We start from the raw sequence: 19,712 nt of genomic DNA on the forward strand, positions 1-19,712 counted from the left end.
AACACAATCCTACATTTCTGTTTTGTACTATTAACCAGCTTGTAAATCTTTCTCTTCCTGTCATTCCTGCCTCATCTTGGTCTGAGGTCCACTTTTACTGTTTTACCCCCCGCACCATTCAGCCGTCCTATTTCACTGTCTCCCTGCACATCCTTTTTGACACTGTATGTACTCATATGCGTCCCTCCTCCAGTCCCTGTGATAAAGTTCCCACGAAATCTGTCCTTCCTGTCTTAGGTCCCAGCCAGCCTGTGTATGTGTGAAGCACTTTGTAACTGTGTGCTATACAAATAAAGCTTTACTTACTAACTTACTTACATCTAGTGGTATGTAGCCATACAGATAGACTTAGTCTTTTTAGCTTTAGTTCATCAGAAAGTCCTCGCAAATGGACCTTGTGACTACTTAACTTCTAGAAATTACCTTATTGATATTTATAACTGCAGACTTGGTGGGTTATTAAAATGTGAGAAACCTACCAGTATTTAATAATAGATTACCAGCATTTATAAATGCATTTCTTCTGCCCTCACTGTTAAACACACTTCCAAGAAAAGTTGAAAACAGCAGTTGGCCTTTGAGATTTTTATTGGAAGCAATTGTGAACCACTGAAAACATGTATTGGAGTCATTACAAAGCAGAAAGAAATATACCGTAAAACAAGCGTTAGCTACACCAAACATATTGTAAAAATGAATTAGTAGGCCTGCAGCAACAAGGAAACTGATTTTCATAAAAGTGTAGACTTCAAGTCCAATAAACCTAGTTAGGCCTACATTGTCCCTCATACCAGGAAGAAACAAAGTATATATACAACACAGTATTTAATCCAGTAGCATTAAACATAGGCATGGAGTCCACAAGAGTAAACTAAAAGTAAAAGGAGAAAAGTACATAACATCAACAGTTAGCTAACAGTAATTAGCTTACAGTCAGCTAGAATGGTTGTTTGTTTGTTTTTCGCACTCACAGGCTGTATAAAATCCAGATTATTAAAAAATAAGAGATGTGTCAGGAGAGGTCAAGAAGCCACAACGACATCTCCTCCCTTAAGGAGAAAAACAAACAATAACAAAAAAATTATGAAAATAAATAAAAACTAAGCTAACATAACTTGGGATAACACAAAAAAATAAAGTATATTAGCAACACTTTACACTTAGCATGACAGCTAGTATTATGACTATCGTATTATGGCTAATCTAACAGATTTAAACTAACAAATCGCATATCAAAAAATAAAAAGAGTACCTACAGACAGTGCCTCAACAAGGGCATTTGGGGAGTAAGCTAGATAAAAGATGTCAAAATGGTGGATGTAAGCTAGTTAAACTGCAACTGCTAGGCAGATTAACATTATTACCAAACAAAGAGGCAATAAAGCCTATTATTGAGATTTTTATCAGTGGTGGAAAATAACTAAGCATATTTACTCAATAAATGAAGTGTAACTACTCATTTGCTCAAGTATTGTACTTCAGTACAATTGAGGTACTTGTACTGTACTTGAGTATTTTCATCTCATACTACTTTATGATTTTACTCCACTACATTTCAGAGGGAAATATTGTACTTATTAAGTACTCAAAAGAGAGATTTCACCTCTAAACTTCTCACATGGGTTAGAAAAAATTGCCCAAAGAGGTAAAATTATTCAATATTACACCAAAAGCATAATTATAGTAAAGTCCAAAAGATTCATTATTGTTGTACTGGTACTTTAACTTAAGTAAAATATATGAGAACTTCTTCCACCACTGATTTTTATTAAGGCTCTGTTAAAGAAATAAAATTATTCTAAACAGACTGTTCTAACAGCTAATTACACTTTCTACAACATAGGCCAACAAGGCTATGCTTTGTTATTATCACAGACTGTATATGTGGTCTACGGTTATCATAAGTAGGCTAGTAAATATATACATATATATATATAATTTGTCGCCCTGTTCAGTTTTTTCGCGATACTGTTTTTGACCCTTCGCGGCCACCGTAGACATCAGAAACATTTTCCAAATAACAAAACTGGTTGCTTGTCTCAGTGAAACGCTTATCTTCGTATCGGCTAGTAATAAGCTTCGGCTTGCTTCACAGCTAATCAAATGATAGTACAGTTAGGAACCGAACCTCACTCTTGAACTGACAATTTATGCTACAAAATGGAATACTTGCTCCAGGTGAAAATAGGCGCTCTGATCGGTTTATTGCTTCTCACCCTTCTTTTTGGATTCATCCCTGCTAAAATCAGATGGTTCAGAGACACAAACGGGACAGGTTGGTAAACGTTAATATAACTTAAGCAGCTAATATAAGCAACTGTTAACGTTAATATTGGTGTTCATTAAGATATCCTGTATCGCTGTTATATTCATCTTTCAATAAAGGGGGTATTAAAGTTGCCTTCAATCGCAGATAAACAATGTGGGTTATGGCGAACAATTTAAACGTTTTACTTTGTTTGGATTACTTGTTGCTGTATTACTCTGATGCCGAACTAAAAAAGGAAAGTCACTGATTCATTAGCAGTTTTCACTCCTATTCTACGACGTGTAACCATTTGCAAATAAACAAGCAAACTTTAAATGGCCAGAACCTTTAACGAAGTTTGGTGTAATGGTCGCGCCTAAGATCAGCGGAAAGTACAGGGTCTACAGGATAGTGGTTTCACCAGCCGTCTGTCTAACTGAATCACATGTTTTAGCTGTAGATAGTGTTGTAAAGGCAATTAACTGCTACTGATTTTATCAACTGTGGCATAGAAACCATTAACGAAGTGATAACAGAGTAGTGGTAAAGTGGTTAAAAATGGGTGGCTTTCAACCATTGATCATAAGTCAAACAACCACCATTATTAGCAGAAACAGATAATTTTTCCGGAAATATTTTAATGTATTTTCTTAAAACATTTCCATATGGCTTGTGATGGTATGCACATTGTTTACAAACTATTGCACATAACATTGTTACTGCCATTTATGTCAACCTAAATAGGTAATGTGTAAGTTCATCACTACCATTAATAAACCCTCCCCTCACAGCTGGGCTGGAGTCACCTGATAGGGATGAACCTGAAACCCAAAGCCTTCTTAGCACATGGTCACGTTTAATTTAGTGTTCAACAAGCAAAACCAGGCTGTCTGGATGGTGAACTTTGGCTTTCTTATATGGAAGTGAAAGTATAATTTCTCTCCATTACATCTGTTTATGCGTGTGTGCTAGGCTGAGTCATTTTGACTTCTGTGCTTTCCTAATCATGATGTGTCACATGATCTTCCAACAATTAAGAGTGGCAGTGATTTCATTTGGATTGTCTTATAGGCCAATTAAGTAATCAGGGTTTTTATATAACCCATTGATAATAACAAGTTAGAAAATGTAAAATACCCCAGTAATTAACATAGAGAATCATGATTCACTAATAGATATTTTTCTGAGAGATGCAAAATCAGAGTAACACATAACTGCGGCTAAAACTGGAAAATGTGCTTTGTTGATTCTGCAGTTTATGGCATTTTGTCTGTAGTAACTTTACCATTGTGTGTAGGTTCATGTTGAAACGAGACATGTTTTATTGTTCCATTTGCAGAAACCCACCGCACAGTTCTGAGTCTGATCAGCTGTTTTGCCGGTGGGGTTTTCCTGGCAGCGTGTCTCCTTGACATCATTCCAGATTATCTGTCAGACATCAGTGTTGAGCTGGATGCCTGGAAGGTGGAGGTACGTCCAAGTATGGACTGATTTGGACAAAGGGTCTGAATAAAGTCTCACATGTATTATATACACACTAGGGCTTCAACCAACAGTTATTTTAAGCGTAAATGTATCTGTCAATATTGTTTTCGATTAATCTATTAATCATTTAGTCTATAAAATGTCAGAAAGTAGTGAAAAATGCACATCTCAACTTCTCAGAGCCCAAAGTGACCTCTTCAATTTATTTGTTTTGTCCAACCAGCAGTCCAAAACCCCAAAATGTTCAATTCACAATGACATAAAACAGAAAAAAGCAGCAAATCCTCACATTTGAGAAGCTGGAACCAGAGAGTGTTTGGTGTTTTTACTTGATAATTTACTTACGCGATTGATCAGTTATCAAAATTGTTGGTGATTAATTTTCTGTCCTTGTATGTTAAACATAGTGTAGTCTGTCTCGGAGTACTAAGTAAAAGGCAGCTGTATTTGCTGTTTTATTTTCTTAAAGAATAAAACGTTCAGCTGCATTTATTCTTCAAGAAAGTTAAAGAACAAAAAAGGCAAATAAACGGCAGAATTAAGTGAGAACAAGTGATCGACAGTTACTAGAAGAACTTTGTAGTAACTACATTCTTCAAGAATAAAACAGCTATTCCAGTTACTTTTGACATAGCACTTCTAGATATCCTGTCCTTGATGACTGAGGGTCTTTATAGACACAACTGTAGTGTAGGCTGTTTAATATCTCTGTTTCCTAATTCTTGACTTTATCAGACTGATTAATCTCTCTATGCCGGTCTCAAACAGACCAGTTTCCCCCTTCCAGAGTTCATCATGGCTGCCGGCTTCTTCACGGTGCTCATTCTGGAGAGGATTGTCCTGAACTGTCGGGAGATGGGAGGGGCTCAGGAGGAGAGGGCGCCCCTTATAAACGCCAGCAGAAATGGGCACGGACACGGGCAGGGTCAAGGAACAAGCCCTGATCTGGAGAGCAGCGGCCACCACGTCCATGTTGACTTTCAGGCTCACTCCCCCTTTCGTTCCTTCATGCTCTTCCTCTCCCTCTCGCTCCACTCGGTTTTTGAGGGTCTTGCTATCGGCCTGCAGAGCACTGACTCAAAGGTAAGATGACAGAAAGTACTTCACCTGATGTTAAAAGGGTCCTGTGGAGTTTTCTTGTAAACAAACAATGTTTGCATTCAGTATTACTCACCAAAATGCATTGTGTCTATCCTTGAGGTCTAACAAGTGCTTTGAGTGCATTTCCCTCCTCATAAAAGATTTACAAAGCCGATTTATTAAGTAGTTTAAGTTCAGCATTGTTGACATCCATGTTTAATAGCTTGCACTTATCTTCTTCCCTGCCTTTGTTGGTGCATTGCAGCATATCTTGACGTGTTACCACCACCTGTTGATCAGTGGAATAATGTGACACCATTGGTAGGACATTGGTGCGTCCTCACCTGCATGCACAAGATAAACAAAATGGGAACTCACTCAGAAAAACAGCTCCATAGCGCTGCTAGAGGTCTAAAACTCCACAGGGCACCTTTAAATCTGCTCAAGGATCTACAGAATATACAGCATTTGTTGTTTTCTCCACTTTCCCCCCTCCGCACTTGTAAAGAATCAAATTCTTATTTAAAGTTAGCTCTCTGGTTCTTTTGGCTTTATTACATGTCATGCACTTTGTAAACATATTTCTTAGAAAAGTGCTGTACAGATAAAGTTGGAATCCTATTCACAGCACTCTCATATAGCCAGAAGAAAGCAGGGTTTCAGTTTATAGCTTCAGGACGCTTCGACAGGAAAGGAATCTTGCTGTCATGCGAGTCAGATCTGTCTTCTGGTCACAAGACGGCCTAAACCATCTCAGTACTATCAGTGTCCCCTCAGGACATTTCGTCTATATATAAATGTATAAATATGTGTGTTACGTGTGTTCAGCTGGAAATTTACTTCACTATTTAGAACAGTAAACTTTAAATAATTAATTGATTGATTATGAAATAATATATTAAACTTGATTTAATTAGATAAATCCCTTTTGTAATTAAGATCTCATTTTCAAGGGGGACCTAAGTATATATAAATATTTGTCACTACATAATGGAAAATTACAGTAATATATGTTAGAACAAAGGAAAAATGATTAAGTTGGCAATATGGATAAATCCTTTATTGCAGTATATCTAAGAATATGTATAACACTTAATGGATAAAACAACCAGACATGAATGTCTTCTTTTTTGGCTAATCCAGCAAATTCAATACCTGAAAAATCAGGACACTTAATTGATAAAGCTAATATAAAAATCTATTATTGCTATAAAGCAGACCTGCTTTTTGATTTGCAGCATTAACCACAATGACCTAATATTACCAGAGATATCAAACGCGTAGCTTCCATGGGATAAACAGTATGGCAAAAATGTATACTGTCGTGTAGTATATATTGTCTTATTGTCCAATCCTATTTACCCACTTAAATTCAACCAAGCCTTTATATACAGAGTCATCAACATTTACTATTGCTTTTTGCAGGCTGTTTCTTAATTTTATTATATAAAAGCTATTAAAGGAGGTAGAAATAACCATACAACCTCTTTGTTTTCTCCAGGTATTAGAGATCTGCATCGCTATACTTGTCCACAAGAGCATCATAGTGTTCAGTCTGTCTGTGAAGCTGGTCCAGAGCGCAGTTCGTCCATTATGGGTGGCTGCTTACATCGGTGTGTTCGCCATGATGTCACCTATAGGCATCGCCATCGGCATCAGTGTGATGGAGGCTCAACTAGCAGCTGGAGCACTAATCCAGGCCATCCTGGAGGGGCTCGCAGCAGGGACATTTGTTTACATCACCTTTCTAGAGATCCTCCCACATGAGCTCAACTCCCCCGGGAAGCAGCTTCTGAAGGTGCTCTTCATCCTGCTGGGCTTCAGCATCATGGCAGCTCTGACGTTTTTGGGCTGAGACCAGTCGTCATATCAGCTGGCATATCTGTCAGGATGTGACCTGGGTGCTTTGTGCCAACTACTGCAGCATCCACAAGTGTGTGGGTGACTTTTGTACAGAAAAACAAACTGTCTTCATTAGAAAAGAAGAAGTGGGTTTACTGCCGCACTGTTACATCCAACTCTGGAGTTTTTAATATCAAAGGGAGCATGACAGCAGATGCTGGTGTTTTATTGCTTTCAATATACTTTTAAAACATTTTATAACGGAGCAGTCCAAATGAAATGTGTATATATAATTTCTTTTTAAGAGGATTTTATTTAAAGAGTAAACACTTATTGTAATGGTAAGTTTGTTGAACGACTGAGTGAAGCACAGAGAAAAGAAGTGACCTCATCACTGGCCTTGTTTTCAAATATGCTTTGGACCTGCAAACAAAACCACAGTCTTTGACCTTTGACACTATTGAGGAAACCACTGGAAACAAAAGGCCTGCGTTACGCCTTGTAATTAATTCAATCATGTCCGTATATCAGTGCCTCCAGATCTTTGATGTTTACATTTTATTTCAAACTAATTCAAACGGGAAGCTTCTTCTTTCCAAAAAGCACTGTTTGTGCCTTTACTTTTGTTGAAGTATTTCATGGTATGTTCTTCACCACAGGCTCAGCTGGATGGTTGGCCTTTGTAAAGTGTTATTGATGGTGTTTCCACTGACTATGGTTTATTTGGTAAATACTGGCATTTTAGTGCAATGCTTTTAGATGTAGTTTCCAGCATTAGGCTGCTTTTACTTCTCATTACAAACTGGATCATCAGTCAAAATGTCATACTTTTGTCCAGTAAACTTGTGTAAATGTAAACTGACTCCCTGATGCCTTAAGAAGTTGTATGCCAAAAAGAAAAGAGGGGCAATGATGAGAAAATATGTGGGATTTCTTTTTATTCTGTTTGCACTTTTATAATAATCATTCATTTTAAAGAATGAATGATTATCTCTACAAATGAGCAAGGCTAAAATGTAATTGGCTTTTAACAACCCACTATTTAAACAAGGTGATTGCTATATTATACAATACGTTGACCTTTGTCCTAGTTTATCCCATTCTGTTTGGTCACTTTGTCCACTTTAACTAGACCAGCCTGTTTGTGCATTGTAAATACAGAAATTAATGCTGCTTTATTGAAACACCTTCTCTATGTAGTGCTTTTAGTTCTCTATTTTGATTGTAGACAAATACAGATGCTTTACGTTTACTAGTGCACATATTTGTATCTGCATCAAGAAATCAAACAGCAGGACACTACAGTACAGCACATTGGGTAAAACTTAAACTACAGTATGAGCCGAGGGCCAAAACTGTATTTTTCATGATCCCCACATGTAAAGTGGCTTTAACAAAGAATGGACGACAAGTGACAAACAATACATTTTAAAAACAGTAGGCCTATAGCACAGTTAAAGTAGGTCCAGTATATCTGTGCTTTCAGCCTTCTTACACTCAAAGTTAACTAGTATGTTAAGTCCATGTGTGCAATTATAGTTGTAAACTATAAATCTGTTTAGTCACAATTCCTGTTTTAGTCATATGATGGTCACATTGTTTCCTCATCAGAACAAATAGCAGGAAGTAGGAAGGTGTCGGTTGGTTACATATGTCAGCAAAAAAAGTTTTGTTGATGCAGATTCAAATGTGGCATGTCTCATATTTTGTGCAGATGTGCACATTATCAACATTTCTTCCATTAAAGTCAATCTGATCAAGACTAATGAAACGAGTATGATGAAACTGTTCCCCAAAATGAATGCCGCCGCTCTCACTTCAGTGTTGTTAAGGTGCTTGTTATCAGAACACCAACCTGTGCATTGTAACGTATAAAAAGTCATTTGTTTGTAAAAACATCACCCGTCTTTTTGCAAGTAAACATACATGTATTATTTTGTGCCTTTATGATTATTCATAAAGTTGTCTGTCTGTTGTGTAAACTTGCGTAAAGTTGTATACTTAATGAAGACATTCTTTAAATATAACTTCAATTTACTCAAATTACTCTTTACGGGGTAAAATTTATATATTTAAAGTATGCTAAACAAATATTTCTTGAATAATAAATGTACTGTATATTAATACGTGTCTAAAAGATATTAGGTAATCTAATATGAATATACACAAAGTACATGTTAAAAAAAATAGATTCACTTAATAACAACTTAATGGTGTCCCAAAATAGCAACTGCACTTTAGTTTAGTCAAGGATTTTTATATATAGTTAATACATTAAGTGAAATATTAGTCAGAAATGTCAGAAATAGGTCTCTTTAGATAAATTAATCAAGAATGGAAATATACATTATAATATATATATATATATGTATATATATATATAAAGTAGCCTATACTAAAACTAAGTGCAATTTTTTAGTACTTTTTTATTGTTGTTTGCAAGGGCAGTGTGTAATCATTGTAAAAAAAAGTGGTGTGATCCTCCTTTTTTAAAGGATATTGATGCCTATGTAATTTTTGGTATAGTGCACCATTTAAGACCATATTTTACAGATTTAAATGTATCTTCCTTTAATTCTAATCCAAAGAAATCCTAAATTAAATGACAGTATTAACTGATACTGAATGCTTCCTTATTCCCCAGGTTTCCACTCTGATGTAGGCTTGTGGGGGATTGGGTGCCCTTTAGATAATGTGGCAGCAGACTACTGGTGCCACTAGGTGGGAGTGTTGATCCTCTGATTGATAGCCTCCACTAATAAGGACAGTATTTCGCAGATGCAGTATCAGAGGACTGGAATATTAGTTTTAGGAATATACTTAAGTGATGAGTGTTTAGGATTACTAATATTTTAACTTTGAAAAAAGCCCTCTGGCCATCTCGCTTAATTTGCCTTTTCCACAGAGGATATTTTGACATACAACAGTGTAAAGCACAGGTGTAATTAATTAAATAACGATGGCCAAATTGCATGCTGGCTCACTGTCACACTGTCATGGCTTACTAGGACACTTGAATAAAACAGAGCTTTATTAATGTTCTTTGTAACACCTGTGTTTCCCCCCACTTAGACAAGTGAAAATGTGTGCTGTGAAAAGCACCTATTTGCTTAAATATTCCTGTGATTTTAAGTCCTTGTTGTCTTCAGATTTCAAACAGTCTGACACTAGTGAAAAACTTTGCAGCACTGTTGTAATAATCAAATAATAAAATTTTACTTACTTACTTTACTTAGTTTAGATATGTAGATCTTCAGTTTCAGCCCTGAATGCTCTGTATCATCTGATGGATAGAACCATATATCCCTCTGAACACCTTCAAATTATAGATAACATGAATATTTTATACATTCAAACAGCGGAATAGTCTGATTCATAATGTGGAGGAAAGTACATTTACTCAAGTACTGTACTTAAGTACAAATTCAAGGTACTTTACTTGAGTATTTCCATTTTATGCAAGTTTATACTTCTACTCCACTACATCTCAGAGGTAAATATTGTACTTTTTACTCCACTACATTTGTCTGACAGCTTTAGTTACTTTTCAGATTACAATTTTCCATATCCTTCCTGTCCAGTGAAAACCATTTATCTCCAAATTTGGTGATTTCTAATTTGAATTTTTCTGATAAACTGAAGGATTAAGTGTTTATTTATGGGATGAGAAAATTCTCCTACTTCTTAAGATAAATTGGCTATTTAAAACCCCCTCTTGGATTAGCTGGAAAATGCATCGCCACAAAGCTGAAAACAGGCCTGTTTTTCTTGACTTTTTAGAGATATGTGGTTCTCACAGGACAGCAACGCTACAAAGATATGATGATCTTATAGAAGATGATGCAGTGCTGCAGATTAAACTGCCCAACAGTATATAAAGTAGTTAAAATGCAACATACACATTAATGCAGCAGCAATCCAAAAACATCATCTATAATAGTAATACACTGACAGGGACCATTCTACTGCATAATGAGTTTCTTTTGATACTTTAAGTACATTTTGCTGATAATACTTACATACTTTTACTTAAGGTTTTGAATGCAGGACTTTTACTTGTAGTGGAGTATTTTCACAGTGTGGTATTAGTACCTTTACTTGAGTAAAGGATCTGAATACTTCTTCCACCTGTTTGTTAGCTCGCAGGGTGACATAACTGGCAGGAATTCCTTTACATCAAAGAACTTCATATTATATACCAGAGAAAAAAACACTTGTAGCCATGTCTGATGTGATACATGGAGGCATTGTTAACCCCAGTTTGTCTCTGTGAGGGAATAGGAGGTTATTCATCCACTAATGAGAGGTGCTGATGGAGGAACAATAGCAGAGTACAGTAAGTCTGCCAGTTCTGGATGACAGAGGCCTCAGTGTGGAGGAGGGAGACCCAGTGGAGCATCGAGCTTTAATGTGAAACGGACGATTCCTCTGTTCACCCACAGCTCATTAACCTCTTCTATCAGGTCAGCGATGGCACTCAACTGTATTCTCCCCTTTTGCTTTCTCGAACATGAAGCAGATTATGTCCGAAACCTACACAAGGTCTGCTTTTTCATGCTGTGATGGCATGCTTTATTCTTGGGGTGCACAATGTCAAGAGGGAAGACAAAAATATGCAAGCAGTGGTTGATCATTTAAAACTTTTCAATTACATAAACAATTATTTGATTAATGCACAATTCAGTTCTGACCGGAAAGAGGTCAAAATAGCTGCTCATTCACTTTCTTGCAGAGAGTTAGATAAGAAGATTGATGCCACTCTCACATCTGTCCATTATATATGTAGATAGACCTAGGTGATCGTTAGCTTAGCATAAAGACTGGGAGCAAAATCTGCCTGCTCTTGACCAAGAAATAATTTGGCACATAACCCCCACAAACCGTTGTCATTTAGACTTTGTGTTTTGTACAGATTGAACAAACCAGATATGATTTGATATGAACTTGCCCATGTTCACTACCTTAGCTTAGCTTGTTAGCATGCTAACAGTTGTTAATTAGCACTAAACACAAAGTACAGCTGAGGCTGATGGGAAAACTATTAGTTTTGCAAATATTTGGCCATAAACCAAAGTATTTGACAAATTAAAGTTTTGACCTGATGATGACGCTAGATGAAAAATCAGGGGATCACCAAAGTGGTTACAGTTCATCCTGAGGTGAACATGAATGTGTGTACCAAATTTCACAGCAATCTATCCAGTAGTTGTCGAGACATTTCACCTAAAACCACAAATGTCAACCTTCTGGTGGCACTAGAGGAAAAGTCAGTAGGATTCATCCTCTGGCGGCCATAACTGTCTGTACAAAATGGCAGTCCATCCAATAGTTGATGAGATATTTCAATCTGGACCAAAGTGGCCCACCGACAGACATTGCCATCCATAGATGCTGTTAGTGAGGCAAAAAATTTACATTTCTGCAAGTGAAGCAAAAATGACATGAATACAGAAATTGAAAGATGACAAACTATCATCAATCTCCATAAAATAAAAGCAAACGTGATTTGATTTTCAGTTACTGTAATTAATGACTGGAACTAGAAGAGAGGCAAGTTGTCTGATGTTGTGCAATCATGGATAAGTAATCCATAATCTGGGTAGCAAAACAAGTGGTTCCCTCTGATGAGGATTTCAAAGAGAGGAATGTGTAATGTGAAGCTGAAAGTGTGAGTCCTTCACAGGTGGTCGTCTCAAATCCAACCTTTCATGTCACATGTGCTGGGTTAACATCCAGCCTGAATGAATGACAGCGGGAATGCCAGGCGTGGCGCTGGACACAGGAGGGATGTGATGTCTAAGAGGTAAATACCTAACAGACTGTGTGTGGAGCTCAAATCTGCACATGAATGAAAAACATAAAAATCACGTAAAAACCTTAATTACGTATCCACTCATTCATTAGTTTGTCTTTGAGATGCAGTTATATTTGCTTATGTTTGAAAATAAAATTATGTGTGATGAAAACGACCATCAGTCCAGAGTACGGTGGCCCAGAGGCACAAAACACTGGACGAAACACACATGAACAAAATAGTCACAGTTTTGTTCACGTGTTTTCTAAAATGTTGCTGTTTTCTGATTTGTTAACACATTTTCTGAAATGTTGTGTTTTCTGATTTTTTGTTAATGTGTTTTCTAAAAAGTTTTTATGCTTTCTATTTCATTAACATATTTTCTCTAATTTTATTGTGTTTTCAGAAATGTCATTGCAGTTTCTTTTTTGTTTTTGTGTTCTCTCTTTTGGTAATTTGTTAACAATTTTAGTGAAATGTGTTTTCAAAATGAATGTGTTTCGTGAAATGTCATTGTGTTTTCTGTAATGTCGATGTGATTTCTAAAATGTTGTCATGTTTTCTTTTTTATTAATGTATTTCGTCCAGTGTTGTTGTGTTGTGCCACCGTAGTACCACAGTGACCGTCCAGACCAGCAACACCTCTCCCTCTCCTCCACATCCCAGCTCCCCCTTCACTTCACAGTTTGCATTATAGATTAGCCACTCATTGTAATCCACCGTGTCATTTTAATCCTGCTTTGAGTGACGTTTTCAGTAACTCCTCCCCTCCTGGTCCTGTCTCCTCCTGTTGTCTCCTCTACCACTCTGTCTACTCCTCTCATCCTGTTCGCTTAAGGTAAGTCTGCTCGGCTCTATAGTTAAAATAACCCCTAGATAGATCAAAAAGATGAATGATGAGCACCGTAAGGATCTTGGTATTGTTTAGTGTGATGATTAAAGGTAATCAATAAAACAAAACTAATGTGATAAGCAATACTTTTTTTCATTGGATGTTGAATGACAGATCAACACCATCATTTACTGTAATTAATGATTGTGTCATTGGATGTTTTGTTCATTGCACTGTTTGATGTTCTTTATTTGACTTAATTTACACTTACCAAGAGTAGCTTTAATTTGTAATTGGTTAAAAGTCTCACACCCTAAGTGATGGATTAACAGTATTATCAGTAGTATTATCAGTATTTGGCTTTAAACCATACTAAATTATATATGTTTTAATTATTTTGAAGAATGGTTTGAATGAGATTGCTTGATCAGCAATACCGTGCACTTTCAGTGTGTCATGTCCAGTAAATGTAGCTCTGTTTTTAGATAGATTGGATATATATCTCATGTATTACCATCTCATTCAAGTCACAGAGGTAAGCATCTGATTTGTGGAATGATTGTTTTAAAAAGCTAACTGCTGTACTGAAGGTATTTCCAACATGCTCAAAGTCTCTTTTAACCATCTGAATGTCAAAATATAATGTTATTTCACAATAAAAATGTTTCCTAATCCAAACAGAAATGACACATGGCCTTGCTCAATTTGTGCAGCGTGAAACTAAATTTAAAATGATAACATATAACACATTGGTATATATTTATGTTTCTGCATATTTTCACAAAAAGTCGCAGCAAGCAGAATATTTTTTTCATCCAGATGGTTAAAAGTTAAAATGGTCTTTCAGGATTCTGGAAATACCTTCAGATATTCAACAGGTGTTATCAAACAATCTTCTGGGTTTTTCAAATATCGCCAGGCATTTATTTTGCAAAAAATCTGATGCTCAGCTCTGTGATTCAAATGCAAATGTTATGCATGAGGAACAAACTCGGGCTAGACTGGGTAATTCAGCTTTATGGGAGAGTAGTGGTCAGTAGATATCTGCTGTTTTGTTACTGTATTGTGTCAGGCTCTTATGTAAGAAGATGTCTGCTCCACTGGTGAGTAAAGAAACCACTCTTCATTCTCAGCAGATTCTGTTATATACTAATAACTGGATTCATGCATTCCTGACCCCATGGCCTCTCCTTAACAATCTCTGACATGAACAAACTAAATGTCTGGACACCTCTGAAAGAAAGGGTTCACGGTTTGACGCGCTCATGTTCTGTTTGTGCCAATTCTTCTTTCTTCACAGTGTTAGTGAAGCTTCTGTGAGACGCTGCAACCATGGCTGCTGTAAGTTTAATTACTTTGCAACAATTCAAGAGAGAGCACTAGAGTGTCGCCTTGCCTCTGTTTTAGCCAGTTTGTAAGTTGCTTCTGGCCTCACTTCATAGGTTGGGCCTGGGTGAAAAGCTCTTGGAGGTTTGACTGTCAGCGTATGACACTGCTTAATGCCAGTAGATGCTGGCTCTGAGATGGACCCTTAAGCTGTGGCTTTAGAAGTCCTTTCTGTAATCATGTGAAGCAGATTAACCAGCCGTTCACTGGTGTGCATCGTTTAGGGCGCTGCCCCGGCTCAGTTGGGTTGTGGGTTCTCAACTTAAAGTTATTGTAATGAGCTGCCATTGAAGTATTCGAGCAGTAAAGCATGTCTAATAGTGTCACTCTTGTTGTCTTTCAAAAACTGCAGCTACAGAGGCTCAAAACAGTGATGTTAAAGACAAACATAGAGGAAGATTTCAACCAAATTGGTTTGTTGTGTATAGCAGTATACCGAAGAAACTAGAGGAAAATCAGATGAGTGATAATTACATGCATAAGACGAGATGATCTTTTCTTTTCTTTTTTTTTAAAGCTTTTACACATTCATCTTTATGCAGACTGGATCTTTCCGTATGGTGTCAGAGGAGGAGCAGGCCATGAGGTCTAAGCTGGAGCATTTGACAGTGAAGGATCATGGGCCGGTGTTTGGGCCGTGCCACAAACTGCCTGGTCACACTATGCAAAAGGTAAAAAATAATAACTGGATGGCAGGATATATACATGTTCAAACCAGAATATTAAAATCAAGTCCAAATTGTTGAGACACTCATATATGTCCCTGCAGACCCCAACATTTGTCTGATGTGTTTGTTCCAGTGATGTAATTTTGAAAAATGGTGTTGTTTCTTTTTCCTCCAGGCGAAGGATGAGCTGAATGAGACGGATGAGAGGCGGGCGTCGTCGCTGAAGGACCTGCGGGCCATGATGAAGGAGAGAGCGGCAGAGGGAGACGACCTGGCCAAACTGGTGCTGGAGCGCTTCGGGGACAAACCGGACTCTCTGATACTGCGCTTCCTCAGAGCTCGCAAGTTTGATGTCGTCAGAGCCCACGAGCTCATGAAGGGTAAGTAGTAAAAGAGACCATCTATTAGTCCAATATAATAGAAATCAGTGATTTCTTTTTCATTTCTATTGTGGAGAGGCAAACTGAGATATATATCAAAAGCTTTGATTCAGTTTCTGCAGACATTTTCCAATAGTTTCAGTAATTGAGGGTGAGACCTCTTTTGTGCTCCTCGTTTGCATGAATCCTGCCCATCACTGAGACAGGGAGGCATGTGTTCATTAATTGGGGGCTTTGAGATGCTTCTGAGTTTCCCCCTGACAAAGCCCTCCTTTGTGCCCAAATGGGATTGCAAGTTTTACTTTACTTGTGAACCCACAGTGTTCTCCTGGGAACTTCACGGGTTCAACATGTGCTGATTGTGTTGGTCTCGGAGAGGAGAAGAGATTAAAAAGAGTGGTTTGACACTCCTGTGAGAAGATACCATGCTTATGATTTACTTATTGTTTGTTTGTGTGCTCAGGACATGCCATGCTAATGTAAAAAAATATTGTATTTGTAATTGTATTATATAAATGCTATTTCCCTCATCACATACCACCCAAAATGAATTAACAATTGTCCCAACTGTAACCTTCAATCAACCAAATTTCAACGAAATAACCCACATTTAAAGCTACCATTACCCCTAATTTTAAATCTAAACTTTTGTCTAATACTCTAAACCTTAATACTAGATGTAAACTCAACCATATCTCCAACTGTAACCACAGCCTTTAACCAAATCTCTAGCTCAAAAATAATCCAGAATTACGTTGACAAAATTTACTTGGTCAGGTCCAACAAACATAGTTTTAGTTTGGATTTTTGTCTTTATCTTGCTGTGAGAAAGTTTGGTCATCACAAAGACAGAAGCACGCACGCACACACACACACACACACATTTATGAATGCAGAAGCAGAACTTGTTAGTGTAAGAGGGGAATGCGATGTGAACTTGAACTTGTTTCGTGGGATTAATTGCTGCTTGAGAGTAAAACACTGAACACATGCATGTGCAAAAGGACTCGCTCACTGGCACTCTGGGTTAATTGGTGCTTCGGTATGAAGAGGCTGAGAGCAGCACTCTAGATGCACTGAGACAGTGGTGTCATTGTGTTTGGCACATCAACAACCTGCACTGAATACTCATACTGTACACAAAGGGTTTGTGAACCATTAGTGCCCGATAAGAGAATGCAGCCAAACTTTCAGTTGTGATGTGTGTGTGTTCTTGGTGGTCCTCTAGGTTATGTGCGCTTCAGGAAGGAGTATCCTGAGCTGTTTGAGAACCTGACCCCTGAGGCAGTCCGCAGCACCATCGAGGCGGGTTACCCTGTGGTTCTGCCTAGCAGGGACAAGTACGGCCGTGTAGTCCTGCTCTTCAACATCGAGAACTGGGACCTGGAGGAGATCACATTCGATGAGGTAGCTGTAAAGCAACCTCACGGTGCGCACAGCTGCACCTCTTTAACATAAATGCACTGGAAATGTTAAAGAGCCTGTTATTCAAAAGTATTTGTTAAAAATACACAGTGGTGGAAGAAGTATTCATAATCTTTATTTCTTTACTAAAAGTAATAATACCACATTTTAAAAATAATCTTATTACCAGCAAAATATACTTAAAGCAAAAGTAGTCCCAATGCAAAATGGATGCTTTCAGAATGTTAAATTATGGAGCCTCGAAAGATGATTTTTTTTATTATCTTTTTTTTAATCTCATGCACACAAGATAATAATTTGTACACACAATGTTTTATTCTTTTGGGACGTCAGGGGCTCTCCTGTACATGTGAAGTACATGATGACCTCAGGTAAATCCCAGCTTCTCACAGGTTAGAGTAGGTCTAATCAGCAACATAACTAAAAACACCTGTGAGGGTGTGTGGGGCTTTAATGTATAACAATGCTTCGTATTTAACAAGTTGATTATTTGTTATGTATGGAAAATCAAAGTAACTAGTAACTAAGGCTGTCAAATAAATGTAGTGGAGTACAAAGTGGAATATTTCCCTCTGAAATGTAGTGGAGTATAAGTATAAAGTAGCATAAATTGGATATATTTAAGTACAAGTACCTCAAAATTGTACATAGCCTAAGTACAGTACTTGAGTAAATGTACTTAGTTCAGTCTTTGTGCATGTGTGTGTCACAGATCTTAAGAGCGTACTGTGTGATCCTGGAGAAGTTGCTCGAGAATGAAGAAACCCAGATTAATGGCTTTGTCCTGATTGAGAATTTCAAGGGCTTCACCATGCAGCATGCCTCGGGTATTAAGCCGGCCGAGCTCAAGAAGATGGTGGACATGCTGCAGGTCAGAACAGACTCGAAAGGAAAGCTGAGAATTTCTTGATGTGCAACCTCAGAAATCTGTTTTTCGAATCTTTTGCTGATGTGTGTGTGTTTTTTCACAGGACTCGTTCCCGGCCCGTTTCAAGGCGGTCCACGTTACTCATCAGCCCTGGTACTTCACCACTACATACAACGTGGTCAAACCCTTCATGAAGAGCAAGCTGCTGGAGAGGGTATGGACGGAGGACAGCTGCTTTCAACCCTTCGATCTAAATCCAACATTCAGTTTGTTTTTCTGACAGTTTTATCTAATTTGCATCAGGCATCTCCTCTGAATACTGTTCGTAACTTTCCTCAGGTCTTTGTTCACGGTGATGAGCTGGACAGCTATGTCAAAGAATTCAACGCAGACATCCTGCCTGTGGATTTTGATGGGAAAGCCTCGGCTGCTGACTGCCAGGCCATTGCCACCAAGCTTTTTGGCTCTGAGGACACTGCTCTCTGAAAGAACAGTCCTCCCATTTCAAACCCAAGAGTTATAGTGTCCTTCACCCTAGATGCTTCTTTTATGATCGGATCAGATATGTGGTCTATTTTGAAACTAGGTTGACATTTTGTATTATTATTCAGGCAGTTCCTATGAGCAAAAAGAAGTATCTAGAGTTAGGAGCAGGAGGTGGTTTGCAAATGAGTAATATATGGTGATATAAATGGGAAAGAAAAAGGATGGTTAGATATTACAGAGAGAATAATGTGATGATGTAGCTGACATCCAGACTGAGTTTGGTGTTGGGAGTTCTTCGCCTTAAAAATTGTGCATTGTGCCTACAATCCTGTCAGGTGAATGAGTGCAGAAGTGTATCACAGTCTCGGGGGAATTTTAGAAAGACATGGAGAGGGAAAATTGATAATGGATAAGCCTGCATGTGATTATTGTTTTAGGAGCAGGAGCCTCCTGATGCAGTGCCATGGAAACAGTTCACTTTGTCTCAACAGCCTTGTTTGAGTGGCAACACTCAGATGCCTGATGTACCACAAAGATCCATTCTGCAGTTTCCACTGGATTGAGACATTTCAATTAAATAGATATTTTTGTGTGTGTCTGAAGTTTTATATGTGACTTGTCATTTATATTATCTGTCCTCCTGTCATTTCACCTAACCTGGTGGGTGTTTCATGAAGCAAGATTACCAGTTAAACCAGGCTTAATTCATTAAATCAGGTTTATTTTCCGCAGTAAAAGTCATGCATTCAAACTTTCACACTTACGTAGAAGTGCAAAAATATTAGAATCAAAATATACTTAAAGTACCAAAAGTAAAAGTACTCATTAAGCAGAATGGCCCATTTCAAAGTTATGTGTAATATTTAATTGGATTGTAATCATTGATAGATTAATGTATTCATCACTTTAATGTTGCAGCTGGTAAAAGCTGGGCTGATTTGAATTACTTTATATATCCCACTGTGTAGCTTAATCTATTATATCATGTTTTATTTGTTGATAATATTTTTGTGATAATCATCATAATCGGTAAAGTAACTAGTAACTAAATTTATCAAATAAGTGTAGTGGGGTAAAAAGTGAAATTTTTCCCTCTGAAATGTAGTGGAGCAGAAGTATAAAGTAACTCCAGACTAACATGGTCCTGGTCAGGCTAGTTTTCAGGCTTAACCAGTGTTACAGTCAATCTGCCAGACTGAAAGTGTGTTTTCTCCAAAG

The 19,712-nt window shown here is 37.6% G+C and overlaps 2 protein-coding genes across 2 annotated transcripts; both read left to right on the forward strand.

Moving 5' to 3' along the window:
• The first annotated feature begins 1,982 nt into the window (after positions 1–1,982).
• Positions 1,983–8,589, forward strand: slc39a1 (solute carrier family 39 member 1). Its single transcript, XM_044173157.1, has 4 exons — positions 1,983–2,275; positions 3,588–3,718; positions 4,502–4,816; positions 6,315–8,589. The coding sequence occupies exons 1-4, from the start codon at positions 2,161–2,163 to the stop codon at positions 6,666–6,668; spliced, it is 915 nt and encodes a 304-aa protein (XP_044029092.1). The 5' UTR covers positions 1,983–2,160; the 3' UTR covers positions 6,669–8,589.
• Positions 8,590–13,213: 4,624 nt separating this feature from the next.
• On the forward strand, positions 13,214–19,096 carry rlbp1a (retinaldehyde binding protein 1a). Its single transcript, XM_044177310.1, has 8 exons — positions 13,214–13,287; positions 14,582–14,622; positions 15,210–15,338; positions 15,511–15,715; positions 16,944–17,122; positions 17,853–18,011; positions 18,112–18,222; positions 18,348–19,096. Exons 2-8 carry the CDS (start codon positions 14,614–14,616, stop codon positions 18,492–18,494), a joined length of 939 nt encoding a protein of 312 aa, XP_044033245.1. The 5' UTR covers positions 13,214–13,287; positions 14,582–14,613; the 3' UTR covers positions 18,495–19,096.
• Positions 19,097–19,712: the final 616 nt, after the last annotated feature.

Source organism: Siniperca chuatsi, linkage group LG1, assembly GCF_020085105.1.
Source record: "Siniperca chuatsi isolate FFG_IHB_CAS linkage group LG1, ASM2008510v1, whole genome shotgun sequence".
NCBI lineage: Eukaryota > Metazoa > Chordata > Actinopteri > Centrarchiformes > Sinipercidae > Siniperca > Siniperca chuatsi.